The sequence below is a fragment of the Microcaecilia unicolor genome, chromosome 8 (genome assembly GCF_901765095.1).
Source record: "Microcaecilia unicolor chromosome 8, aMicUni1.1, whole genome shotgun sequence".
NCBI classification, from domain to species: Eukaryota; Metazoa; Chordata; class Amphibia; order Gymnophiona; family Siphonopidae; genus Microcaecilia; species Microcaecilia unicolor.
Window position 1 is genome coordinate 191,255,995 of NC_044038.1, and position 27,672 is coordinate 191,283,666.

Genomic DNA, 27,672 nt, shown 5'->3' on the forward strand with positions numbered 1-27,672 from the left:
CCTACTAAACGTGGCCATAAAGATTTTGGCCAGGGTTTTGGCAGACCGGTTGGCAGCCCACATTCCATCTTTGGTGGGGGAGCACCAGGTAGGGTTCGTGAGGGGCCGCCACGCAGTTACCCACGTACGGAAAGTGCTACTAGCAACGGCCTATGGCCAGGCCACTGGGGACCCCTTACTGTTGGTGAGTCTGGATGCAGCCAAGGCCTTTGATAAGGTCAATTGGGATTACCTATTCCAGGTCCTAGAATATATTGGAGTATGGGGTTGGTTTATGGTTGCACTAAGGACACTTTATAGGGACACCACAGCTCGGGTGTTGGTGAATGGGCTGCGTTCTGACCCCCTTATGGTGGCAAGGGGTACTAGACAAGGGTGCCCCCTATCCCCATCATTGTTTCTACTGTATCTGGAGCCCCTCTTGCGCTCCATACTACGAGACCCAGACATTAAGGGAGTGGTACTGCATTGGACAGAGATTAGAGTGCTGGCCTTTGCGGATGACCTTTTCTTGACTCTCACTCAGCCTGCTGTATCGGTCCCTCACCTCTTAGAAGTTATAGAAGAGTTTGGTTTTTTCTCCGGGCTTACATTAAATTTACAAAAATCACTAGCACTACCAGTACAGCAGGAGGTCAAGAAAGACTGGGTGGGAGACTTCCCATTCCAGTGGGCCGAGGGGGTGGTCCGCTACTTGGGTGTGTTCATCCCATCTGACTTGGCTCGTTTATACTCAGTGAACTTGGGGCCCCTGAGAGAAAATTTAATGGCTACCCTGCAGGGATGGAGGGAGTTACCGCTCTCTCTGCATGGTCGCATAGCTCTGTTCAACATGATACTGTTTCCTAGGTGGACGTATACTTTACAAATGCTCCCGCTTATGTTGGGTTATAAAGAGGACAAATGGCTTCAGAGACAGCTTAACGGGTTCTTATGGAAGGGGAAGAGAGCACGCATTGGGATTCAAAAACTTATGCGGCCAAAGGAGAAGGGGGGATTGGGGCTGTTGGATTTGAAACTCCTTTCTATAGCAAGTTGTTTACGACACATATCAGACTGGTTCCGATCTACTGAATTTTTCTCATGTACAAGGATCGAAACCACGCTGATGGGACCTTTACACTTTTCGTATTGGCTACATGCACCCTCTAATCAGCTAACTCCACTGGGACCCTATAAATATATAATATTTGCCCTGCGCAGAACGTGGCAATGGCTCTGCAAGACACACAAGTGGAGCAACTCGGTGACGCCCCTATTGCCGATTCGGGGTAACCCGGCATTTCCGGAGGGAGAATCTTCCCGCTTGCTGAGGAGATGGGCTGTCCGGGGGGGATCCATTATCTGTTTCAGGTAGTGACAGAGCAGGGGACCATCAAACCCTTTCAGGCCTTATGTGAGGAATTTGCTCTTGAGCAAGGTGACAAGTTTGCTTATTTTCAAATGAAACATTATATTCAGTCCCTGCCTGCAAATTCCCTGAGGCAGGGTGTTTGGGAGAGACAAGATGAGTTACTGGACTTGGAGGCACAACATAGAACTTCATTGAAATACTTTCACAGCTGCTTACGAGACTCTCTGGAACCACTCGATACCACTCCTATTTGTGATTTATGGAGCCAGGAATTAAAGTGGCGAGTGGAGTCGCAACAAGCTGCCTAAAATCTATTTATAAAGTGACTGCGAATGCAGCCTGGTGGGAATTGAACTATAAATTCATTTTTCGACTGCACATTTCGCCTCATAGGGCCTTTAAAGCATCTTTGAGAGAGACTGATGATTGTCCCAAGTGTGCCATGGGGGGGGGCCTCCCTGGGCCACATGTTCTGGCACTGTCACGTAGTATCAGCATTCTGGCTGGCCCTGGGTCAACAAATCTCGGCTATGTGGAAGGTGCGTTGGAAACCCACTCCTGGACAACTATTTGATACATTCCTGATAAGCGGGCATAAGCCGGAAGGACTGCAGGCGTTTTTGAAGAGATCAGTGCTGATGGGAAAAAGAACTATTTTGCAGCTGTGGCTTAGCCGGGAGGCCCCCTGCACACTACACTGGCGATGTGCAATGATGCAGTGCTGCTCGTTAGAGAGACGAGGGATTAATGATTTGGCTTCCACCAGAGGAGACCAATTTTGTAAAATCTGGTCGCCGTTCTGGGACACGCTCACTCCCACTGCAAAAAGCAGAATACTGAATTGTTGAGGGAGGGGGGAGGGGAGATTAGGGTTTAGGAGGGTGGAGCAGTTATGGGGAGGGGGGAAATTAAAATATGTACGTTTGGCATTCTTTCATTCTAGAACTGTAAACGTTTGAGTTTTGTAATTAGTCTGTTGACTTTGATGTTTATGTATGCTCAATGTTATGCCAATAAACAGATATTAAAAAAAAAAAAAAAAATGGGCGTTACATTGGCCACCCTCCAATCTTCCGGTACCACGCTCGATTTTAAGGATAAGTTGCATATCGATAATCGGCTTGCATGTTGCTCTGAGCTGAAATGTGAGCTGCCGACAGAAACTGAAGATGCAGCTCGGCCCAGTGGCAAATCTGTTCGGCCTGCGCGGCCAGTGCTCTGAACTGAGTGCCGCCTTGTCGATTTATGTAGGCCACTGCTGTCGTGTTGTCCAACATCACTCTGACAGCCAATCCTTCCAGGGTCACTTGAAAGGCCAGAAGCGCCTGAAACACCGCTTTCAACTCCAGGCGGTTGATGGACCACTCCGACTCCACGGGTGTCCATAGACCCTGGCCATGCTTCCCCTTGCAATGTGCGCCCCAGCCCTTCAGGCTGGCATCTGTCACTACTAGACACCAATCGGGGAGCACCAACGGCATTCCTCACTGCAGCATGCTGTCTGAGAGCCACCACTCCATGCTGAGTCGGGCCGCAGGGAGCCAAGAAAGTCTGCATTGATAATCCTGAGAAACTGGAGACCATCTCTGAAGTAGGGAATACTGTAGAGGTCTCAGGTGCGCTCTCGCCCAGGGCACCACTTCCAATGTGGCTGTCATCGATCCCAGCAGCTGGACAATGTCCCAAGCTCGCGGGCGGGGCATCCTCAGGAGCAGATGGACCTGATTTTGAAGCTTGCACCGCCTTAGCTCGGGTAGGTATACATAGCCCGAGTCTGTGTCAAACCTGGCCCCCAAATATTCTAGAGATTGCGAGGGGGTCAGGTGACTTTTGGCCATATTGACGACCCAGCCTAGAGATTGAAGTACTGAGACCACTCTGGCTGTAGCTTGATAGCTCTCTGTTACAGAGTCTGCTCTGATGAGCCAGTCATCTAGGTACGGGTGAACCCTGATACCTTCTCACCTGAGTAAAGCAGCTACTACCACCATTACCTTCGAAAAGGTTTGGGGAGCTGTGGCGAGGCCAAAAGGCAAGGCCCGGAACTGGAAATGTTTTCCCAACACCGCAAACCTCAGAAACTTCTGGTGCGGGGGCCAAATTGGTATGTGCAAGTAAGCTTCTTTCAGGTCTAGAGACATGAGAAACTCTCCTGGCTGTACCGCAACAATGACGGAGCGCAGGGTTTCCATGTGGAAATGCCGCACTCGCAGGGACTTGTTTAATTCTTTTAAGTCCAGAATAGGGCAAAAAGACCCACCTTTTCGCAGCACCACAAAGTAGATGGAGTATCGGCCGTAGCCGTCTTCGGCGGGAGGTACCGGGGACACGACCCCTAACTGAATCAGACCTTGCAAAGTCTCCTCTACCGCCACCTGTTTGACAGCAGAACCGCATCGGGACTCCACAAACACGTCTCTTACTGGGGCGTTGAATTCTATTCTGTAGCCATCTCTGATCAGGTCCAGAACCCACTGATCTGAAGAAATATTGGCCCACCCCTCAGCAAAGAGGGAAAGACGTCCTCCGATGACAGGAAGCGAGAAGGGGGCCGGCGCACCATCATTGAGAGGGTCGCCCCTGAACGCCAGGCCTAGAGCTGGTGGCTGCGGAACGCTTGTCCGAGCAAAAGGAGTTCCTCTGCTGAAAAACGGGCACGAGAAGTGAACCCAGCAGAACGCCCCGGGCGGTACCTTCTAGCTTCATGGAAGCGAGGTCTATAAGAGGAGTGGACCGCCTGGCCCTTGGAGGAAGGCCTCGGCCTATCTTCGGGCAAGCGCTGGGGTTTAGGATATCCCAGGCCTTTAACAATTTTTTTTCCAACTCCTCACCAAATAGGAGAAGGCCTTGAAAGGGCAACTTCACCAACCTTTACTTACAGGCCATGTCCGCTGCCCAATGTCGTAGCCAAATAAGACGGCGAGCCGCCACTGCTACTGCCATTTGTTTAGCCGAAGCTCTGACATCATAAAGGGCATCAGCCAAAAAGGACCAGGCCAACTCCAGCCACGGAGCCACATCCGAGAAGGGCTCCGCTCCAACTCCGGGCTGTTCCACTACCTGTTGCAACCACGCCAGGCAGGCTCTAACAGCATAACAACTGCATGCAGACGCCCGAACAGTAAGACCTGCAATTTCAAAGGACCGTTTAAGTGCTGCTTCCAGCCTACGGTCTTGTATATCCTTCAGGGCAACTCCTCCTTCCACAAGGAGGGTAGTTCTCTGTCACCGCAGTGACTAGGGCATCTACTTTAGGCATTGCAAAGTGAGCCAAATGCTCCTCACGCAGAGGATATAATTGCCCCATAGCCCTGGAAACTTTCAAAGGTCCCTCGGGGTCAGCCCACTGAGCGGAAATAAGCTCTTGGGTGGAGTCATGCAAAGGAAAGGCTCGAGCAGGCTTTTTGGTACTAGCCATCCTAGGATTCACAGAGGAGGCCGTGCCACTGTCAGGCTCTTCAATAGAAAGGACCTGTAGGGCATCTGAAATAAGCGCTGGCTGCTCATCACGGTGGAAAATCCTCACCGCGGAGGGATCATCCAGATCCTGTGGTAATTCTGCACCTGTCTCTGGCTCCTCAGACCACGAAGGCCTGCCAGAACTCTCCGAATCCTCACAGCCCGACCACAGGGGGGGGGGGAAAAGGAGGTGCACCACAATCTGAAGGGGAATTAGCCCTTCTACGCTTTTCTTTATGCCAATTATCAGGGAAAATTGCCTCAGCGGGCAGTCCCAGGCCAGAATCCACCGGGGGGGACAATAGAAGGGGCCTCAGACGACCCTTGAGGGAGAGCTCTTTTCAGCATGTATGCTTTATGCAATAATAACACAAACTCAGGAGAGAAAAACTCGCCCTGGGCACCCAGATCCCATCCGGGGCTAGCCGCTCCCTGAATAGCCTCAATTCGAGGTCCCCCTCTCACCGGGCTCAGGGCTCTCCCCGTCTCTACGGAGGCCGCACCATGCGGAGAATTCAAAATGGCATCTGCTGCCAGCTCTGAGTGGGAAGAATCATCGCTCGCCATGCTCAGGCCGGCTCTTACACCTGTACAGCACGATTTACAGAGCCTCGGTGCTGATTTGCGCTTGCCACACCGGGAACAGCGCTTTACATTCTCTGCAGCCATCGCCGAAAACGGTGGGAAAATTCAAAATGGCGGTTTCGCGCTAAAAACGCCCCGATCGCGGGCCCACCCCGGAGGAGTTAGAAAACACTCTTACCTCACCGGACCGAGTATCACAGTTCCGGTCCCATAGAAGAATCAAAGGAAAACCTCTGTTCCAACTTTTTTTTTTTTTAACGCGGTGAGGAAAGCAGAGGTAATAAGAACTCCAGAGGTTCAGATGAGTGGGAAAGGCAGGGAAAGGCGAACCAATGTGCCTGCATCCACTGAGTGGGAAAGGACAGGAAAAAAGCTAGCTAATATGTCCACATCCACGGGGGCATGGGTAAGGCAGGGAAAGGGCTAACCTATGTGCCTTCAAAGTGAAGCTGCTATAGCCTCTAACACCCCGGCTAACAACTGGCAAGCCAGAAGCCACCCCAGGCAGATTTTTGATGGAGCTTGAAGAAGCTGCAGCCACTCTGCTTGGGGAGATAGAGAATACTGAAGAGGCAGTGGAGCTGGCTGGCCATGAGGCACAGTGAAAAGTTAAGTGCTCTCAATCTCCCCCTGCTGGTTGATGGACACAACCCATACGTAATGGCTTCATTTGCTTGATGACAAGGAATCTTATGTTATGTTATTGACCTGCTACTGTGATTAAAAAACAAATCAATATAAAGTTACAAAGCACAAAATCCTAGCAGGATATTTATGACATCAGTCTTCATCTCAAACTATTAAATTTATGTATAAGTTCATCTATCCAAGTATGAGCTGACCACAGGATCTGACAAACTGATTACATACAAAAAATAAAAGCCAAGTATGAAAAGCAATAAATAGCTCCATAGTTTCAATACTAGATATTTAAGTTTCTTCCTTCCATAATGAGGGCAACAAAGTAAAATAAATTCAAACAAAAACTAATAGTTTCAATGAAGTCCTAAGTACATAGCACAAGCAGTCACACTACAGAGGTCAGAAAGACCACACTGATAATACATTCCAGCTACCAGTCATAGAGTGTGACTACTTGCAGGATCTCTCCCCTCTATGCAGGACAATCTTGTCTTCCTCCTTAGTATATTATCTTTTTGAAAAGGTGAGTATACAAGATCTCCTCTTAATTCCCTCCTACATCCCACCTTTCTCTGTAATCATCTAAACAGGGACAATACTAGCATGAAGAGTCCTGATAAGCTAAACTGGGAGAAGGATGAAGAAAACTTTGCATGATCTTAACAACAACATACCAAACCAGGAATCTGCAAGTTTATCCTCCTCTTCATTCAAGGAACTAAAATTTATAAAGGTAGTTGGCGCATCGTAGGAATACACCTCTTCTAGATGAGACATCACCACCGCCTATTTCCACGCAATGTTTTCTGTATACCAAGACTTCAAAGGGCCTTAGTTCTAAAAAAAAAAAAAATGAATATAAACAAATTTTAATCAAATTATGAAATGGATCATTTATAGTCTTCAAGTAACTATGTAGCCCCCACCCACCAGGCATGGAACATACAACACCCTATTTTATTCCGTTGGTCCTCTCTGAGCTCTAGAAAACTCATCTTTATAACTAAGAAATGGACCTTCACAGCTAAAATATCAATACCTCCATTTTAATAAAAGGAGAAATAAGATCTTACCTGCTAATTTTCTTTTAGTCCCTCCAGACTGGCACAGACAAATGGGTTATACACTCCTACCAGCAGAGACTGAAAACCAATGACTTTTAAATAGACCTATAAGTGAGCTGTGCAGCCCCCTAGAGTCAGTCTTTGAATAGTCAAGCAGATGTTCCCACCGAGAACACAACAGAAAACATCATTCATGCATACATTCCCTCTTACAGCTGTTGTAGGAGGTGGAAGGCCTCCACTTATTTAATATACAGAATAAATTCCTCATATTTGGACAGGGAGAAATGGAGGTTTTTCTCTTTCCAAAAACAGGGGAAAGCTTGCTGGAATAGCAAGTCACTTCACTCTCTCTACTCCCCCCCTCTTGCCAAGTCAGGTGATTAAACTTGATTGCCCACAATATCTCTCTCATTGAGCAAGATCAGGTCTCAGGGAATACTGCAGACGGAAGTCTTTCCCAGATCTTTTGTGTGGGGCTATTTCAAAGCAAATGAGATTGACTTTATCTTGTAACAGTGAGGGAAATAACACTTGCAGAAGACTTCTTTCTCTGCCTAGATCAATTGGATCAAATGCTGTATTTCCCTGCTATGTTATGACATGGACGCAGGGTCTGAGCTGAGGGAGAGATGTAGCACCTCTGAGGGGAAGCAGTTTTTAACTCACTGCATCTTCAAAGGAAATGTAAACAGATGCTGTGTATTTTATTGATACTCAAGATCCTGACTGACTGTAAGGTGCTAACTAAGGGGGTGTGACAACCCCTCCCCCTTGTTCTCCCTTTTGTCTTGTAAGGGAAAAGAAATCCTATATAATATTTCTCTGCCAGATAGGAGAGTGGGCAGTGTACATTTCTTTTGGCTCCCAAGCCAGGGAGTTTGAAAGAATGTCCTGTCCCACTTTCCATTGTAATTTCCATTTCTATAATATGTTCTTATTTCTGTCATATTCTAGACTATTTCTATGACTATCTTCTTAATTTTTTAATCCTAATCTTTGGATAAATAAACCAGTGTTAACCCCGAGAAGCGCTTCTCTGGTCCTTTTTTCTTTGTTTCAGTCTAAATAAGTTTTATCCGCTGTCCAGCTCTTAAGATTTCGGTTGAGAGGATTGTATTGTGTAAGTAGTGCTGACCGTGATTAGAGACTCTGGAGGTGCGGCACGAAAGGCACAAACACAGCTCAAAGGCCCTGTTTTTTTGTTTTCTTTCCTTTGCTACCTTACGTGGGCGTTTTTTGTAGTTTCTGTCTTTTGTGTTTATTAATGCTTTTGACACCCATATCTGTGGTTTGGGGGCGTTATCCCATCACCACTTTTTATTATTAATATGTTTAAAATTTATTATTCCGCCCAAGCTGACTCACAGATTGGGGCGATTTACAATCTAAAACAAAAATAAGAAAATTGAAAAACGAACTACGTGTGGATAGGACAGGAAGGAAAAATTAGTTATTGCCTGATAATTCTCTTTCCATTAGTCCTGACAGATCAATCCAGAGACTGGTGGGTTATGTCCCTCTGCCAGCAGATGGAGATAGAGAGAACTTCTGAGGCTCTATATATGGTCATGTGTCACCAGCCAAACCTCAGTAGTATCCATATCAAAGCCATGTAAACGTCCAACTCCCAATAGAGAGCTATTCTCCTGTTTTTCAAAATTCAATGACACCCTGCAACCGCAAAAGCGGGAGGAACTCATGCAGCTCACAGTAAGTAAGAAGACGCTCCAATTCATCTTGAACAAATAATCAACAATCGAAAACTGAAACTAAAAACAGCGAACAGATAAACAGACACTTCCAGGGGGGGGGCCTCTGGATTGATCTGTCGGAACTAATGGAAAGAAAATTATCAGGGCCGTGCCAACATGGTAAGCGCCGCAAGGGGGCGCCTGCCTTCAAGGGCGCAGTCGAGTTTTTTTTTTTTTTTTTTAAACCTTACCGCATTGGCGCGTCAGCATTGCCCCACCAAACAACGACTTACCCGAAGTCGCTTTGGCGAACTGGCAGACAAGGTGCCAGTAGTAAAAGCAACAAGCAGGCAAGCTCGTCTCCGTCCGCTTCCCTGCCCTCTCAGCGTCCCGCCCGAAAGGCAATGACATCAGAGGAAGGCGGGACGCAGAGAGGGCAGGGAAGCAGGAGACGAGAGTGCCTACTTGCTGCTTTTACAAACCCCGCTCGCACGCCCGCCCGCGGAAGTGCTGGCTCCTGTCTAGTCCACTGTAAGGAAGGAAGCCATTTGGTAAATCTCTGCTTCCACTCCCCCGCGCAGCCGTCGCCGTTCACTCAAAACACAGCAAGCTGTACAAAACAAAGGTTTAAAATTAGACTCCATGCAGTCCTCTGAAGAAAACTTCCAGTGTTGCAGAGAAAGGTCAGTTCCAGTGCTGCAGAGAAAGGTCAGTTCTCTCAAAGTGGCAATCATCTGAAAATCAGTTTTACATCAATTGGAGTGAAATTTGCCCGGTGTTTTAAAAAGAAATACTGTGGGGTTTTGTGCGTGTGTTCTCCCCCACCACACCCCATATAGGAAGATAGGGAGAATAGATATAAGTGAAAGCTGATAAAAGTATACCAGGTGCAATGGTGCATGTAAGACTAACACAGTTCAAAGGCAGATTTCAACACTGTTAATCTAGACTGAGGGAATGAACTGGATAAGGTAAAATTATGTCTTACCTGATAATTTTCTTTCTATTAGTCCCTCAGATCAATCCAGAGACTTGTAGGTTATGTCCCTCCACTAGCAGGTTAGATAGAGAGAACACCGAAGTTCGCCCACAAGAGGGCGTGTGCAGCCAGCGTCACTTCAGTATACAATACCAAAGCAGTAAGAAATCATTTGAACCATAGTTCACTCTCCTGCCTCTCAAAAAGAGCAAATAATCTGAAGGAAAACCTTCCAGCTGCTTCACAGTAACAACTGTTTTCCAAGAACTTGTTGAATCCAAACTTCCAGACCAACAGAAGAACGCGAACCTAAACCACATGAACTATACCAAACTCTGCCATATATACATCATACAGAATCAGCTAATGCGCACCCTAAGGAGGGCCTCTGGATTGATCTGAGGGACTAATGGAAAGAAAATTATCAGGTAAGACATAAGGTAAAATTATGTATCATACCTGATAATTTTCTTTCCATTAATCATAGCTGATCAATCCATAGACTGGTGGGTTGTGTCCATCTACCAGCAGGTGGAGATAGAGAGCAATCCTTCTGCCTCCCTATATGTGGTCATCTGCTGCCGGAAACTCCTCAGTATGTCGATATCAAAGCTCCATCCGCAGGACTCAGCACTTAGAGAATTACACCCACAAAGGGACACTCTGCCCAGCTCACCACCGCCGAAACGGGGGAAGGGAATCAACCCAGCTCATCCCCACACAAGTGGAAGAGGGGAATCCATCCAGCTCATCCCCGCGAAGCAGAGGAGGGACACCACACCCGCCGATGCGGGGGGATCTGGCTTATCCTGCAACCGCGGGAGGAGCTGACTGACCCTAACACCGTCAAAGCGGGAGGGGTACAAAGCTGCCCTACAGCCGCACGAAGTGGGAGGGAGCGCCAGCAGAATTTAGGTCTCAATCCAGCCCCGTAAAACGGAGGGGAGAGGAATGCAGCAGCTCACTGTAACACAAAATCGTCTCAACTCCTGAAGAATCCAATTGAAAAAAACTTGAACACGAAGTCCTCCTGAACAGGAACTGAAGACTAAACTTGAACCTGAAATGCAACCAGAATATAAACAGTACAGATATCTGGGAGGGGCTATGGATTGATCAGCTATGATTAATGGAAAGAAAATTATCAGGTATGATACATAATTTTACCTTCCATATCATCATGCTGATCAATCCATAGACTGGTGGGATGTACTGAAGCAGTAGTCACCCAGGGCGGGACATAGAAATCCCTGACCGCAACACTGAAGCTCCAAACCGGGCCTCCGCCCGAGCAGCCACAGTCAAGCGGTAATGTCTGGAGAAGGTATGAGCCGATGCCCAAGTTGCCGCCCTACAAATCTCTTCCAAGGAGACGGACCCGGCCTCTGCCATCGAGGCCGCCTGTGCTCTAATGGAGTGAGCCTTCAGCTGGATAGGCGGCACCTTCCCCACGGCCACATAAGCCGCTGCAACGGTTTCCTTGACCCATCGAGCCACTGTAGGCTTGGCAGCCTGCAGACCCTTACGAGGGCCTGCGAACAGCACAAACAGATGATCCGACTTCCGGAAATCATTGGTCACTTCCAAGTATCTGATGATGACTCGTCTCGCATCTAGATATTTGAGAGCAGAGTACTCCTCTGGGTAGTCCTCCCTATGAAAGGAAGGGAGACAGAGCTGCTGATTCACATGGAAGCGAGAAACAATCTTGGGCAGGAAGGAAGGCACTGTGCGAATAGACACTCCTGCCTCAGTGAACTGCAGAAAAGGTTCCCGACATGATAACGCCTGGACCTCGGAAACTCGTCTGGCTGAAGTGATAGCCACCAAAAAGACTGCTTTCAACGTCAGGTCTTTCAGAGATGCCCTCGACAAGGGTTCACAAGGTGGCTTCTGCAAGGCTCTTAGCACCAGATTGAGATTCCACGCAGGTACCACTGAGTGCAGAGGAGGGCACAGGTGATTAACTCCCTTGAGAAAGCGCACCACATCTGGCTACGAGGCTAGGGAAGCACCCTTCAGGTGACCCCTGAAGCAAGCAAGAGCCGCTACCTGGGCCTTAAGGGAACTGAACGACAGGCCTTTTTCCAGACCTTCTTGCAGGAACGCCAATACTGAAGAAATTGGAGCAGTGAAGGGAGAAAGTGAGCCTGCCTCACACCACGATGCAAAGGTATGCCAAACCCTGGCGTAAGCAGTAGAAGTAGAGCGCTTCCTCGCTATCAGCATAGTGGCGATGACCTTGTCTGAGAAGCCCTTCTTCCTCAGACGCTGCCGCTCAATAGCCAGGCCGTAAGACCAAAGGGGATCCTCCATCACTACGGGACCCTGATGCAACAGGCCCTGCTCCACTGGCAGCCGCAGAGGGTCGTCCACTGAGAGCCTGATCAAGTCCGCATACCAGGGACGTCTGGGCCAGTCCGGACCCACCAGGATTATCCGGCCCGGATGCTTTGCCACCCGGTCTAGTACCCTGCCCAACATGGGCCAGGGCGGGAACACATTGAGAAGCTCCTGTGTCGGCCACTGTTGGAGAAGGGCATCTACTCCCAGAGATCGAGGGTCCCGTCCTCTGCTGAAAAAGCGCGGCACTTGGCAATTGGCCGATGACGCCATCAGATCTAGGCTCGGCTGGCCCCAGCGCTTCGTGATGTCCAAGAACGCCTGAGCCGATAACTGCCACTCTCCGGGATCCAAGGTATGGCGACTGAGAAAGTCCACCTTGACATTCATGACTCCGGCAATGTGGGCCGCTGACAGCTGTTCCAGGTTCGCTTCCGCCCACTGGCATAGATTCATGGCTTCCTTGGCTAGAGGGGCGCTCTTGGTACCTCCCTGGCGGTTGACATAGGCCACAGCCGTGGCATTGTCCGACAGGACCCGTACTGGCTTCAACGCCAGTACCGGGAGGAACTCCAAAAGCGCCAACCGAATGGCTCTGAGTTCCAGGAGGTTGATAGACCACTTTGCCTCTGCAGGAGACCAGAGCCCCTGCGCTGTCCTTCCCAAGCAGTGGGCTCCCCAGCCCGTCAAAGAGGCGTCCGTCGTGACGACAATCCACTCCGGGGTCACAAGAGGCATCCCTGCAGACAACTTGTCTGTCTTCAGCCACCAGCTCAGCGCCTTGCGCACTGCTGGGTCCAAGGGAAGGCGCACAGCGTAATCCTCCAACACCGGAGTCCAGCGCTGCAGCAGAGAGTGTTGTAGTGGTCTCATATGAGCCCTGGCCCAGGGCACTACTTCCATCGTGGCCGTCATAGAGCCCAACAGCTGCACATAGTCCCAAGCCCGAAGCGGAGAGGCTACTAGGAACTGGTCCACCTGAGCCTGAAGTTTGACAATCCGATTGTCCGGCAGGAACACTCTGCCCACTTGGGTGTCGAATCGAACTCCCAGATACTCCAGGGACTGAGTCGGGCGCAGCTGGCTTTTCTCCCAGTTGATGATCCACCCCAGGGAGCTCAAAAGAGCAATCACCCGGTCCACAGCTTTGCTGCACTCTGCATAAGAGGGGGCTCGGATCAACCAGTCGTCCAGATAAGGATGGACTTGTACTCCTTCCTTTCGCAGGAAGGCCGCGATGACCACCATTACTTTGGAGAAGGTCCGCGGAGCAGTAGCCAACCCGAACGGGAGGGCTCTGAACTGGAAGTGTCGGCCCAGGACTGCAAAACGCAGAAAGCGTTGATGAGGAGGCCAGATGGGAATATGCAAGTACGCTTCCTTGATGTCCAAGGATGCCAGGAACTCCCCTGCCTTCACTGCCGCTATAACAGAGCGGAGAGTCTCCATGCGAAAGTGCCGAACTTTCAAGGCCCGATTGACCCCTTTGAGGTCGAGGATAGGCCGTACAGAACCTCCTTTCTTTGGTACCACAAAGTAAATGGAGTAACGTCCCTTGCCAAGCTGATTTGCTGGCACCAGAACGATCGCACCCAGGCGGATCAGATTGTCCAATGTCTGCTGCACCGCCACAGCTTTGACCGGAGACTTGCATGGAGAGAGTACAAACCCGTCTCTTAAGGGTCGGCAGAACTCTAGCTTGTAGCCGTCTCTGATGACTTCCAGCACCCAAGCGTCTGAAGTTACCCTGGTCCACTCGCCCAGAGACGAGGACAGGCGTCCTCCAATCTGCACTGGGCCATGGACCAGGACCCCGTCATTGGGTACGAGACCCTGGGGGAGGACCGGAGGGCGCAACTCCGGGACGGTGGTCTCTGCGAAAGGAATGCTGCTTGGGGGAGAAGTTCCTCTTGAAGGAAGAGGGAGCAGAGGAGCCCGACTTGCCCGGCAATCCTCTGGAGTTACCGGGGCGAGCACTGGCCCGAGCCCTGACCTCTTACCCTTAGACGTGCCGAGATTGGTCACAATTTTGTCCAGCTCGACCCCAAAGAGCAGCTTGCCTTTAAAAGGCAACTTAGCCAGGCGGGACTTAGAGGCGTGGTCAGCAGACCAATGTTTCAGCCAAAGCCACCGCCGCGCAGAGACTGTCTGAGCCATAACTTTAGCCGAGGCTCTCAAGACATCATACAGTAAGTCTGCCAAATAAGCCAAGCCCGATTCCAGGGCCGGCCAATCAGCCCTCAAGGAAGGATCCGAGGGGGAAGCCCGCTGCACAATCATCAGGCACGCCCTGGCCACATAGGAGCCGCAAACTGAGGCCTGCAAACTTAAGGCAGCCGCCTCGAAGGACGACCTTAAGGCCGCCTCCAATCTTCTGTCCTTTAGGGCCGTGCCACCTTCCACCGGCAACGCCGTTTTCTTAGTCACCGCAGTGATTAAAGAATCCACGGTAGGCCAAAGAAAGGCCTCCCGTTCACTTTCAGGCAAAGGATAGAGGCGGGACATAGCCCTAGCCACTCTGAGGCTCGCTTCTGGAACATCCCATTGAGCCGAAATTAAGGTGTGCATGGCATCATGCACGTGGAAGGTTCTAGGCGGGCGCTTCGTCCCCAGCATAATGGCGGAGCCAATAGGGGCTGAGGGAGAGACGTCCTCTGGAGAGGAAATCTTCAAAATGCTCATGGCCTGCACTAACAGGTTGGGCAAATCCTCTGAGCGAAAGATCCGCGCTGCAGAGGGGTCATCCGCTCCATCTGAGCGGGAATCAGTCTCCTCCAAGGAATCCCCAAAGGACCGTTGGGAGAACTCAGATACGCTGCCCTCATCTACATCAGAGGAGACAGAGTCCTCTAAGGCCTGGGAATCCACCCGAGGGCGTTTACTTCCGGGGGCCTCAACCCCTTTATCGGACAAGGGAGAAGGGGCAGCGTTTTGCATAAGGAAGGCCTGATGCAGCAGCAAAATAAACTCGGGGGAGAAACCCCCCAGACTGTGCACTTCAGCAGCCTGGGCCACAGCCCTAGACGCACCCTCAACCGGCGCTCGCAAGAGCGGGGGAGAAACATGCTGCGCATCCAAGATGGCGTCCGGCGCGACACTCCGCGAAGGAGCCACGCGGGAAGAACGGCGCTTAACTTTAGCCGCTTTTTTGCCGTCGCCCAAATCAAGGGCGGCCATGGCATTAACGTCTCCCAGCTCAAGGGCGGCCCAAGAAGAAGCCGTCCGAGCAGAGTGGCCGGCCAAGATGGCGGAGGCGAGCAGCGGGGGATGGGCGTTTATGGCGGGAAAAACCGCCACACCGGAGGAAGACCCGGGACACTGACCGGCCTCCAAACTGACACCCAACAAGGGCGAATCAGACTTTAAGACCCCCGCATCCCCGCTAGAAGCGCACACGCGGTCCGGGGAGCGATTCTTCGTGCCCTCGCCCTCCGACGCCATAGGCCACGTGGAGATCGATCGGGGAACCCCCTGCCCGCTATAAAAAGGTAAAAATTACCTGCTGCTCGCTCCGAGCTGTAACGAACTGGTGTCCCAGTGAGTAGCTGCAATAAACATTTAAATAAACGTTGAAATAAACGCCCTTAAGGACGTCCAAAAAATTTTTTTTTTTTTTTTTTTTTTTTTTTTTAACGGAGCCAGCGGGAGGGGGGAGAAAAGGAGGGACCTGGCGCCACCAGGTTTGCACTTGCTCAAGAAGAGCCCTCAACCCCAGGTACTCAACAAAACCTAAAAAATTAGGCTTGGAGACCTAGCCAGAGCTGCTGCTGTGTGTGACCACCACCTGCTGAGATAGAGAACATACTGAGGAGTTTCCGGCAGCACATGACCACATATAGGGAGGCAAAAGGATTGCTCTCTATCTCCACCTGCTGGTAGATGGACACAACCCACCAGTCTATGGATTGATCAGCATGATGATATGGAAGCAGCCTTACCAGCTACCACCCTCCTACTGAAGATAAAATAAAGATAGCTATTCAGCCCACGGCAAGCAGCATTTTTTCAAAAACTAACTATATTACAGGGTAAGCACATACTTCACACACCATGTGCTAAAAGAAAACATCAACTGCTCATTACATATTTGAGTTGGAATATATTTTGAAGAGGTTGTTTCCTTATATGAACTTGTGGAAGATTGGACTTTGTACTCATCAGTGATCATATTTGGTTCGCATATTATTGAATGTGCTCTAGACAAATATTCCTCCAAACTATATGATACGTTCATTGCTGCAGGCTTAAAAATGGTTTTAACAAATTGGAAGGATACCTTTCTTAATTCTCACTTTTGGTGGCATTCTGTCTTACAGATCCACAAATTTGAGCTATCTTTAGCCCTCAAAGTTCAAAATTCCTTATATGTTGATAAAGTGTGGCTGCCTTTAACAACCTATCTTTCTTTAAACAAGAGTTCTTCATAGTACTCGAGTGTAAATTGCAGGTTTTGCTTTGAATGCATTCACAAATTGCTTCCCCTCCTGCCTCCCTCCTTTTCCTCCCTCTGTTACCTGTCCACTGTTATTCTTTGGTGTGATTACCTGATTATTTCTTGTAATTTGTATTTCCTACCCCTTATTAAAATTTAATAAATTTCTAAAAATGAAAATGAAAAATTAATCCATTTGAGTGAGAATTATTTTGGATCTATGTTCTCATTTATTAGTGATGTCCTCACTTAGGAGTGGATTGTGAATATGTGATAAAGCAGTGTTACTTTCTGTGACAGTGTGTCCTTTTGATTGCTTGTTAGCATGTTCATTTTGGGATAGGTCAGTTAGCAAAAGCTCATTACAATAAACACTTGTACATTTTAGTGGTGTTTGTGTTGTCTACCATCAAAATTGTATTGAATTGATTCAATTATTTTATTTTCAGTTGATGTGCTCTTTTAGAAGAGAATTTCTCAAAAGCCACAGGCTACATTAACTCCAGATATTCCAATGCTAGGCCATGTCCGGGCACCAGTACTGAATTTCTAGGTATGTGCAGTCACTTGGAAGTTAACCAGGCACTGGCCAATATTCAGATCTGTACCCAGTTAGCTCAGCAGATGAAGTTAGAACAGCCTTGTTGTTGTCCTAACTTTATTTATCCACTTAGCTGGTTAGCAAACTTACCCCCCCCCCTATTTACTCAGCTGCACTAATGGCTACCGCGTGGCAACCCCAATACAGCCCATTGAAAGTGAATAGACTGTGTCGTCATTAGCGCACCAGCAGCATCTTTAGTAAACAGGGGGGCTTAATATTACCATTAACGAATTAAATTCCATCCCCACCCCAGCACTAACTACTAGACAGTGGCAAAATTCAACAGGACTATCAGCTTAAGTGCCAGTGTGTCACAGAATATTACCAGATGTCAGTTCAGCAGAGAAACTATATCAAGCCCTATGTTTTTAAATTTGTGTTTTATTATGAATGCTCCTTGGTATATGGAGTAACACGAAAAAGTTCTATTAGCATCAAATTTAAGTCTTTGGAACTGGGATGGGGGTAGGGGAATGTGTCAAATCTTTCTAGTAACATCTTTTTAAAAATACAAGTATGAGGAAATCATGATTTTTCAGAACAGATAGGCTATGTCCACCCCCTTAGAAAAACTTTCTTCAGTCCTCCACATACTATGCACCCCCAAGCTCTCTCCTTACATCCTTTCATGAACTAAGAGGTACGAGTCTCCCAAAATAGGTTAATTTCTTGAAATGTGTTAACATATAAAAGGCAATGCAACGTACAGGCAATAACAAGAGGCCACTCCCCTTCCCCATATCAACCCGCATCCCTGGGCCCCAGACTCCCGCTTCCCTTTCTCACATCCACCCATGCACCAGATTCCTACTCTCCTTCCCAGTCCCAGTCCCGGTCTCAGTCCTAGCCAGTTTCTCACCGCCTTTTCCTCTCTTCTGCGAGTCCAACCGCAGCTTCCCGTCGTTCGCCCCTCACCAAACAATCGCTTCGCCAAACGCCACGCCACCCCAGTCTGTTAACGTTTCAAATTAGAACGTTATCCGAACAGACCAATCACAGCATTCGTATTCGTTATCAACACCCCCATTGGACAAACGCTACTTAAGGTCAAAGAAAGAGGGATGAGAAAAAAAACCGGCAAAGGATTTCTGGGTAATGAAGTTCGTTAGTTGCGAACAAGTAAGTTTAGTGACGGGAAACGGCATGGTCCTATGTGGCCCATTATCTGGGCTGAAGGTAGTAGCCGGAGCTTGCCGGCATATTGGCCGCCAGCGGAGGAACAATTGCTGTTGTTAGTGAACACTGTGAGGTTTATATTGTTTTATTAAACATGCTAGGTATTGCATTGTCTCTCTTGCGGGGGAACGTAAGAGGAGCCGGTAGGGGGGTTTTGGGAGTTTTCGAGGGATCTGTGAAGGGGGAGGGTAATAATCTAAATGTTTTTTTGTCAGTTCTTCAGCGCTTGCTTTGTCATTTCCAATGCTGTGCTATATGCCTTTATTATTGCTCATTATGATGACACTAAAGATACTTATGTATAAAAACAATAGTAAACGCTTATGACTGCCTATGTGTGGATTTTTATTTGAAAGCTTCCCATATATGTACGTGTGTGTGTGTGTGTGTGTATATATATATATATATATATATATGTATATGAAATAAACATAGGCGTAGTTTTACTGTTTCATTGGGGGGGGAGGGGCAAAGGATGGGGCGGAGCATATTAGCATTCATTTGCATATATACATATGAATATGCTAATATGGAGGAAGGAATTGAAATTTACAGGCAAAATATCACAGATGCACATTTCAAAAAGCTGACATATTTCAATTAATATATTCTGAATAAAATACTTTTTCTACCTTTGTTGATCATTTAGTTTTTCTATTCGCTTTGGTCCCAGTGTCTTCTGTTTTATGCAGTGTCTTCTTTCCAGTAGGCTTCCCTCTGCTCCCCACCCTCCCAGTCCCATCCATCTCCTGCTCCTTCCCTCTGCTCACCTCCTTTCCCAGTCCAATCCAATTCCTGGTCCTTCCCTCTGCTTCCCACCCACCCCTCCCAGTCCCATCCATCTCTTGCTACTTCCCTCTGCTTCCCACCCCTCCCAGTCCCATCCATCCCCTGCTCCTTCCCTCTGCTTCCCACCCTCCCAGTCCCATCCATCTCCTGCTCCTTCCCTCTGCTTCCCACCCCTCCCAGTCCCATCCATCTCCTGCTCCTTCCCTCTGCCTCCCACCCCTCCCAGGGTTGCCAGGTGGAAAATTTTTTTCCCAGCCTAAATCCAGCCCAAAACCCGCCCAAACTCAAACCCCGCCCCTGACACCCCCACCCCACGTCACCGGCCCCGCCTCCCCCATCACCGGCCCCGCCTCCCCCGTCATCGGCCCCGCCCAGAACGTCACTAACCCCGCCCAAAACGTCACTAACCCCGTCCCCCGCGGCCGAAAAAAAGCCTAAAAACCACCCAAAAGACAAAAAAGAAGCCCAAAAAACCGCAACCCACCGCGGGCAAAAATTTCCCGCGGCGGGTCGCGGAAAACCGCCCACCTGGCAACACTGACCCCTCCCAGTCCCATCCATCTCCTGCTCCTTCCCTCTGCTCTCCACCCTCCCAGTCCCATCCATCTTCCCTCTGCTGCCCCCCCCTGCGAGGTCCAGGATCGTGACTCCGTTTACACCCTCTCTTCCTCCCTCCCTCCGGCGCAGGCAGCAGTCTTCTTCAACCTTACTGTGCTCCTGGCAGCGGTAGCGACGTATACACGCTGCCTTCGGTCTGCCCCGGAAGCCTTCTCTTCAAGTTCCTGTTCCCACCTATGCGGGAACAGGAACTTGAAGAGAAGGCTTCGGGGCAGAGCTGAAGGCAGCATGTATGTCGCTACCGCTGCCAGGAACAACAAAGGCTTAGAGAAGATTGCTGCTGCCTGCGCCGGAGGGAGGTAGGTAGAGAGGGGGTAGATAGACACGCTCGTCTCCGTCCGCTTCGCTGCATCCCTGCCCTCTCTGTCTGCGTCCCGCCCGAAAGGAAATGACATCAGAGGAAGGCGGGACGCAGACAGAGAGGGCAGGGACTCGCCCCCCCCCCCCCCCCCCAGTCTACGCCCATGGAAATAAAATTGGAAATTACTAACTCCCTGTTTTCAAAGCTGCACAAGCAGTTACTGGTGCGGTAATGTGGACACAACTAATTCACTTTGAATGGGCTAAGTCATTGCCACAGAGCTTTGTAAAGGGGGTGGGAGGGTACCCCAGCTTTAAAAAATATTGCAGCTGGTAGAAACAGCAGTAATGAACTCTCTATATTTTGTGCTAATTTTTCTACACTGTTCTATACAATACAGTAATGAATGGTCAAATCTTAGTAAGGATATCCTGTTTCCTTATGGGTTTATGAACCTAGGAATTTAAACACATAGTTACATGTGTTCATTTGATTCATTTGTTCGATTAATCAAATCTCCTTGAGGGAGAGGGTAGGGACAGTGGAACGCAGAGGCAGTGCTGGAAAAGAGGGAGTAGAGACACTACTGAAAAGGGGGGAGATGAGGACACTACTGAAAAGGAGGGAGAGATGGATTGGGTCGATGTGGAGCGTCTGTATACGTTTTCCAAAAATACTAGGACAAGGGTGCATGCGATGAAGCTGCAGTGTGGTAAATTTAAAACAAATCAGAGGAAATTTTTCTACACTCAACGCGTAGTTAAACTCTGGAATTCGCTGCCGGAAAAGGTGGTTAAGGCGGTTAACTTAGCGGACTTCAAAAAAGGGTTGGATGGCTTCCTGGAGGAAAAAGCCATAAAATGTTATTGAATGGACGAGGGACTAATACAGTATTTCTAGGATGGGCAGGACAAATTGCTTGTTCTTTTGGCCGCTGTCAGTGACAGGGTGCTGGGCTCAATGGACCCTTGGTCTGTCCCAGCATGGCGATGCTTATGTACTTATGGGGAGATGGAGACACTACTGGAAAGGAGGGGGAGATAGGAACACTACTGGAAAGGAAAAGATGGGAAGATAGGGACACTACTGAAAAGGAGATGGGGACACTACTAGAAAGGAGATGGGGAGAAATGAACACTACTGGAAAGGGAAAGATGGGGAGATAGGGACACTACTAGAAAGGGGGGATGGGAGACAATAAGTACATAAGTAATGCCGCACTGGGAAAAGACCAAGGGTCCATCGAGCCCAGCGTCCTGTCCCCGACAGCGGCCAATCCAGGCCAAGGGCACCTGGCAAGCTTCCCAAACGTACAAACATTCTATACATGTTATTCCTGGAATTGTGGATTTTTCCCAAGTCCATTTAGTAGTGGTTCATGGACTTGTCCTTTAGGAAACCGTCTAACCCCTTTTTAAACTCTGCCAAGCTAACCGCCTTCACCACGTTCTCTGGCAACGAATTCCAGAGTTTAATTATGCGTTGGGTGAAGAAACATTTTCTCCGATTTGTTTTAAATTTGCTACACTGTAGTTTCATCGCATGCCCCCTAGTCCTAGTATTTTTGGAAAGCGTGAACAGACGCTTCACATCCACCTGCTCCACTCATTATTTTATATACCTCTGTCATGTCTCCCCTCAGCCGTCTCTTTTCCAAGCTGAAAAGCCCTAGCCTCCTTAGTCTTTCTTCATAGGGAAGTCGTCCCATCCCCGCTATCATTTTAGTCGCCCTTCGCTGCACCTTTTCCAATTCTACTATATCTTTCTTGAGATGCAGCGACCAGAATTGAACACAATACTCAAGGTGCGGTCGCACCATGGAGCGATACAATGGCATTATAACATCCTCACACCTGTTTTCCATACCTTTCCTAATAATACCCAACATTCTATTCACTTTCCTAGCCGCAGCAGCACACTGAGCAGAAGGTTTATTTGTATTATCGACGACGACGACGACATCCAGATCCCTTTCTTGGTCTGTAACTCCTAACGTGGAACCTTGCATGACGTAGCTATAATTTGGGTTCTTTTTTTCCCCACATGCATCACCTTGCACTTGCTCACATTAAACGTCATCTGCCATTTAGCCGCCCAGTCTCGTAAGGTCCTTCTGTAATTTTTCACAATCCTCTCGCGAATTAACAACTTTGAATAACTTTGTGTCATCAGCAAATTTAATTACCTCGCTAGTTACTCCCATCTCTAAATCATTTATAAATATATTAAAGAGCTAAGGTCCTAGCACAGACCCCTGAGGAACCCCACTAACTACCCTTCTCCATTGTGTATACTGCCCATTTAACCCCACTCTCTGTTTCCTATCCTTCAACCTGTTTTTAATCCACAATAGGACATTTCCTCCTATCACATGACCCTCCAATTTCCTCTGTAGCCTGGAAGAGGGGTGAGATAGAGACATAGGAAAATGCTGAAATGGTGGGAAGATGGTGAACAATGGACAGAATGTTGGACAAAGGGGGAAAACGGGGACATTGGGAGGGCAGGTGCTGGAGATGCCGGGAAATGGGGGGGGGGGGGGAGATAGGGAGACTGGGAGAGCAAATGCCAGAAAAGGGGGGAGATGGAGACACTGGGAGGGCCGATGCCAGAAAAGGGGGAGATGGGGACACAAGGAGGGCAGATGCTAAATTCTAGGGTAGAATAGGGATAGGGACACAGAAGGGAGATGCTAGATAGGACAAATAAGAGTACAGACAGAAGGATGATGGACATGGAGACTATACAAACACAGATGAAACAGAGAAAAACAGGAACGAGACACTGGGACCAAAGGAAATGGAATAATAAATTGTTCAAACAGGAAAGGTTTAAAAAAAAAAAGTTTTTTATTTTGAATTTCATAGTAGCTGGAATATGACAGGTTTCGGAAATGTATATCTCTGATATCTTGCAATTCTGTTTGTATTTCTTTTGTTGGCTGAACAGAGTCTGATTTGACTTTTTTTTTTTTGTTTTGTTTTTTGCCTTCATTTCTCTAGTACTGATGTGAGGTCCCTTGTTTCATATTTGATGAGAGTCTGTCTATAATTTGTGCTTGTGACCAAGGTGCAGTGTTCTGCTAGCATGCCCTTTCAGTGTAGAGATCTGTAGCAGTCCTTTCTTTTCTCCCCCCCCCCCCCCCCCCCCCCCACTAGGTGGTCTATTGAAATTCTAGGGACTGGTGTAATATTGATAGTGCTGCCATTTCATGGATGTTTGTTTTTTGTCCTGGGAGTTAGTGCTTTTATGGTATCTGAGCGTGTTTATGCACAAGTTTGTACATAGTGTTTTGCAAAGGAGGGATGGTGCATTGGCCTTACTGAAATTGCATCAAAACATTAATATAACTTTAGTTTGTTATAATAAGAGACAGGGTTTTAGAACATGTTGCAGAATCTGTTGTGTGTTGAGGTGGTTGTCTTATAGCAGACTTTTGTCTGATCAAGTTTAAATGATAAGACTTTGCCTCTTGAGGGTTTTTTAAATACAGTTGAATGTGGGAAAGAGGAACCTGTAGCTACGTAATGCAAGGTTCCACATTAGGAATCACCGACCAAGCAAGGGATCTCGGTGTCATTGTTGATGATATGTTGAAACCCTCTGCTCAGTGTGCTGTGGCGGCTAAGAAAGCAAATATAATGTTAGGTATTATTAGGAATGGAAAACAAAAGTGAGGATGTTATAGTGCTATTGTATCGGTCCATGGTGCGACCGCACCTCGAATATTGTGTTCAACTCTGGTCACTGCATCTCAAAAAATATATAGTGGAATTTGAAAAGGTACAGAGAAGGGCGACGAAAATGATAAAGGGGATGGGATGACTTCCCTATGAAGAAAGACTAAGGAGGCTAGGGAAGCAATCTGTTGCTAGGATACTGCTTGAAGCGACAGCCCTGACTCAGAGCTACTCCTTTGCCCAGTAACATAACAGTGAAACTTGATCCAGTTGATTTCAGCACCTTGAGAAGCAAACTGCTCCCTAACCCAGCACAGAGAGAGAAGCCACCACAGCTAGCAGGTCCCAGCACAGCCTTCATACCGAACAGCTCTCTCCACCCTAACAGCCGACCCCTCACTCAATAAAGACAGATAAGCAAACCAGGGCAGATGGCAGAACTTAATGCCTTACAGACAAGACCAGATGAAGTGTCCCCTGCACCAGGCGCACAGAAATGGCTAGAGGGCATCGCATTGTTCAAGAGCAGAAGAACTTGCCAGGTAACCCAGAAACTCCTGGAAATTTATCAAGCAAAGCAAGAAAAGTACAGCGAGAAACTAAGCCGTTCCAGCCAATCGACAGCCAGGTCAGCGGCCCTTCAGGCGCGGGTTATGGCACGGGTGGCCAAGGCTCAGTATCCTTACATTGCACAAGAAGCCGCCCTGAGGCTAAAACTGGTTGCGCTGGATGCTGAGGAAGCCCGCAGAAAGGATGGAGGTTGGAGAAGCGCGCAAAAGGGCGGAGATGGAGGCTGAGACTGTGCGTGAAAAAGCTGAGCGAGACATTATCACAGAAGTGCTCCGGCAAGAGAAAAAACTAGCTTCACTAGAGGCAAAGGCCAAGGCTCTCGAAGCCGCTGCAGATCAGAATGACAGAAAGAAATGACTTAACCGCCTTGTCTCTGAAGATCCTGCGCTAAGAACCAAAGCTCATGCGATGGCACACACCCCATTACCTACTAGCGCATTAAAGCAATTTGAGTCAGAAGAACCCTCATATACCGAGGAACCTGATCTACTTTCGTCAGAGTTTAACCCACCCGAGATGAATGAGCCTAAAGCAGAGTACACTACGGAGGCAAGCTCGTACGACAGTGACCCACATGCAAGCATGCACACGGATGCACTACCACTAGCACTCGCTCCAGAAAGATGCGCTAACAGAGACGCTCCATCTCAGCAACAGAGTCTGAGCCTTCACACAAACTGGAGGCAGGAGAGACACGAGCAAGAATGCTCACCGCAGAGTCTGAGCCCTCACATAGGACAGAGGCGAAAGGGAAACGAGCAAGAACGCTCACCGCAGAGTCCGAGCCTCCACGCAGACTGGGGGCAGGAGAGACACGAGCAAGAATGCTCACCGCAGAGTCTGAGCCCTCGCACAGGGCAGAAGCAAAAGGGAAACGAGCAAGAGCGCTCGTTACAGAATCTGAGCCCTCGTGCAGGGCAGAAGCAAAAGGGAAACGAGCAAGAACGCTCACCACAGAGTCCGAGCCTCCACGCAGACTGGGGGCAGGAGGGACACGAGCAGGAACGCTCACCGCAGAGTCCGAGCCTTCACGCAGACTGGGGGCAGAAGATACATGAGCAAGAACGCTCACCGCAGAGTCTGAGCCCTCGTACAGGGTGGAAGCAAAAGGGAAACGAGCTAGAACGCTCATCACAGAATCTGAGCCCTCGCGCAGGGCAGAAGCAAAGGGGGAATGAGCAAGAACGCTCGCCGCAGAGTCTGAGCCCTCACATAGGGTGGAAGCGAAAGGGAAACGAGCAAGAACGCTCACCACAGAGTCCGAGCCTTCACGCAGACTGGGGGCAGGAGAGACACGAGCAAGAACGCTCACCGCAGAGTCTGAGCCCTCGCACAGGGCAGAAGCAAAGGGGAAATGAGCAAGAACGCTCACCACAGAGTCTGAGCCCTCACATAGGGCTGAAGCGAAAGGGAAACGAGCTAGAATGCTCATCGCAAAGTCTAAGCCCTCGCACAGGGCAGAAGCAAGAGAGACCGGAGCAGTCACTCTCAAGCAGAATATCGGCTGAACTCCCTTGGTCTAAACCAGAGGGAGCTGGACAGCCACACTCCGCATCAAGTGTCGGAAAGACGCAAGCCAACCAACTGGCAGTGACGTCAGCTGCTCGACTTAAAGCCACAGCAAGAGATGAGCCAGCAGAGTGTCTGACCAGCAAAGATCTGGGGAGCGCAGAGCTTACCCAGTCCAATGACCGCCCTGAGCGGCACAGGACGGAGAAATCCGATTCCGAGGATGCCATAGCAAGTATGAAGCTCACTCCTAAGCAAGAGAAGCACACGATGCTGCACGGGCTGAGAAAGGAAACAGCCACACGTGTAAAAGAATTGAATTCAGATCATCCTGCCAAAAATTGCAGAGTACCTATCAAGGGTACAGAACATGGCAGCGACCAGAGGGTCTATGCCGTACACCCAGATGATGCCGAACCGAGTTCTAACCCCGCATCGAATCATGGCGGGGAGACGGAGGAGGAGAAGGCACCAACATTCCAAGCCACTCCGAGATGCACGAAGGTGTGTGAAGGAAACTGCGAAGGTAGATGCCGCACCAAGACATGCTTGACCGAAGTGCACCTTAAAGGACGACGTGACAAAGCAGCCAAAACGTACGTTGTCATAAATGAGCAGAGCAACAGGCCTCTTGCAAGATCAGAGCGCCATGACCTGTTCGACATCCACCAAAACTACGCCCAAGACAGCATCAAAACTTGTGCAAAGGCCGTACAGACGGCAAGGCAAGCAGCAAGCGATTACGCAATAGAGGCTATGAATGGCGACACCATGCCACAGTCACTCACAAAGTTTGAACGTGACCAGATACCAAATGACAAGGGTGAGAGTCCCACGCTACAAGCTGCCCGGAATCACCCTTACCTGAGGCCCACCACCAACCAGCTTGCATACTTGAATCCAGACGCTGAGATCTCGCTTTTGCCAGACAGAGATGCACCAGAACCCCTGGACATCCATGAATCAAGCAAGAGCCCATGCAGTGCTCCCTATGCACACCCACTCAACTGGGGTGGGACAACAGCAGGCGATGCCTGCCTCAAGCGAACAAGAAAGTCAAATGTCAAGGTACTTCACACCAATGTCCTAGACAGCGGGTGCTCTTCCTTGTTCGAGCCATGTACCAACCACTTAACCACCAAAGAAGCTCCCGCCCAGAAGGAACAGAGCATTGTCCCAACGCTCTACAAAACAGTCTCTCCAGCAGACTTAGGAGAACACCTGGGAAGCTCAGTGTTCCAGAACACCAAAGATGGAGATGAACCAGCCTTCTCCATAAAAGACAAAGAGTTCCTGAGCATGATGAACAAAGAGTTCAGTAAAGATGAGTCATTCCCGTCAGTAGACCATGCCAGAGACCTGAAAGATCTAGACTTGGGTGTGGACACACCCTCGTTTCAACGCCGCCTTGGCCTAAACTGGGAATTCACCCTTTGGGTCTCCACCCAGCTGCACCAGCGCACCCAACGAAGCATCCTGTCTACAGTGAATGGCCCGTATGACCCACCGCCAAGATTTCGCTTCCTGGACCACCCGAAGAAGCACAAGCACAGAGAGTCGCCATCCTCCCATGAAGACCAAGGACTCAAAGACTCTCTCTCTCTTTTGTGTTGTCTAGTGTTGATGTTGTCTGTCTCTCGTTTCAGCTCCTGTGTGATGAAGAAGACGACCCTACAGCCAGTACCACAACTGTGGTCGTGATCCCCCTCTGGTCCACACCTTGTCCTGAGGGTCAGCTGCTGTGCTGGCTACTGTTTGCGTGTTTCTCTCCTGTGTGTGTCAAGCCTCACTTTGGGTTCTGTGTATTTCCTGCCTCTGTCCTGTTTATAAGGAAGCGTAGCACTTCTACCTCGTTCATAGTCTGTGTGCCTAT

The 27,672-nt window shown here is 49.0% G+C and overlaps 1 protein-coding gene across 2 annotated transcripts in view; it reads right to left on the reverse strand.

Moving 5' to 3' along the window:
* TPX2 (TPX2 microtubule nucleation factor) overlaps positions 1-18,122 on the reverse strand; it is a 255,700-nt gene extending 237,578 nt beyond the window's left edge. For both annotated transcript variants that reach the window (XM_030212702.1, XM_030212701.1), the window contains exons 1-2: positions 18,016-18,122; positions 6,715-6,877 (exon numbers count right to left, since the gene is read on the reverse strand). In XM_030212702.1, coding sequence (XP_030068562.1) covers positions 6,715-6,817 — 103 coding nt within the window. In that variant the 5' untranslated portion in view covers positions 6,818-6,877; positions 18,016-18,122. The remainder of the gene's footprint in view (positions 1-6,714; positions 6,878-18,015) is intronic.
* Positions 18,123-27,672: the final 9,550 nt, after the last annotated feature.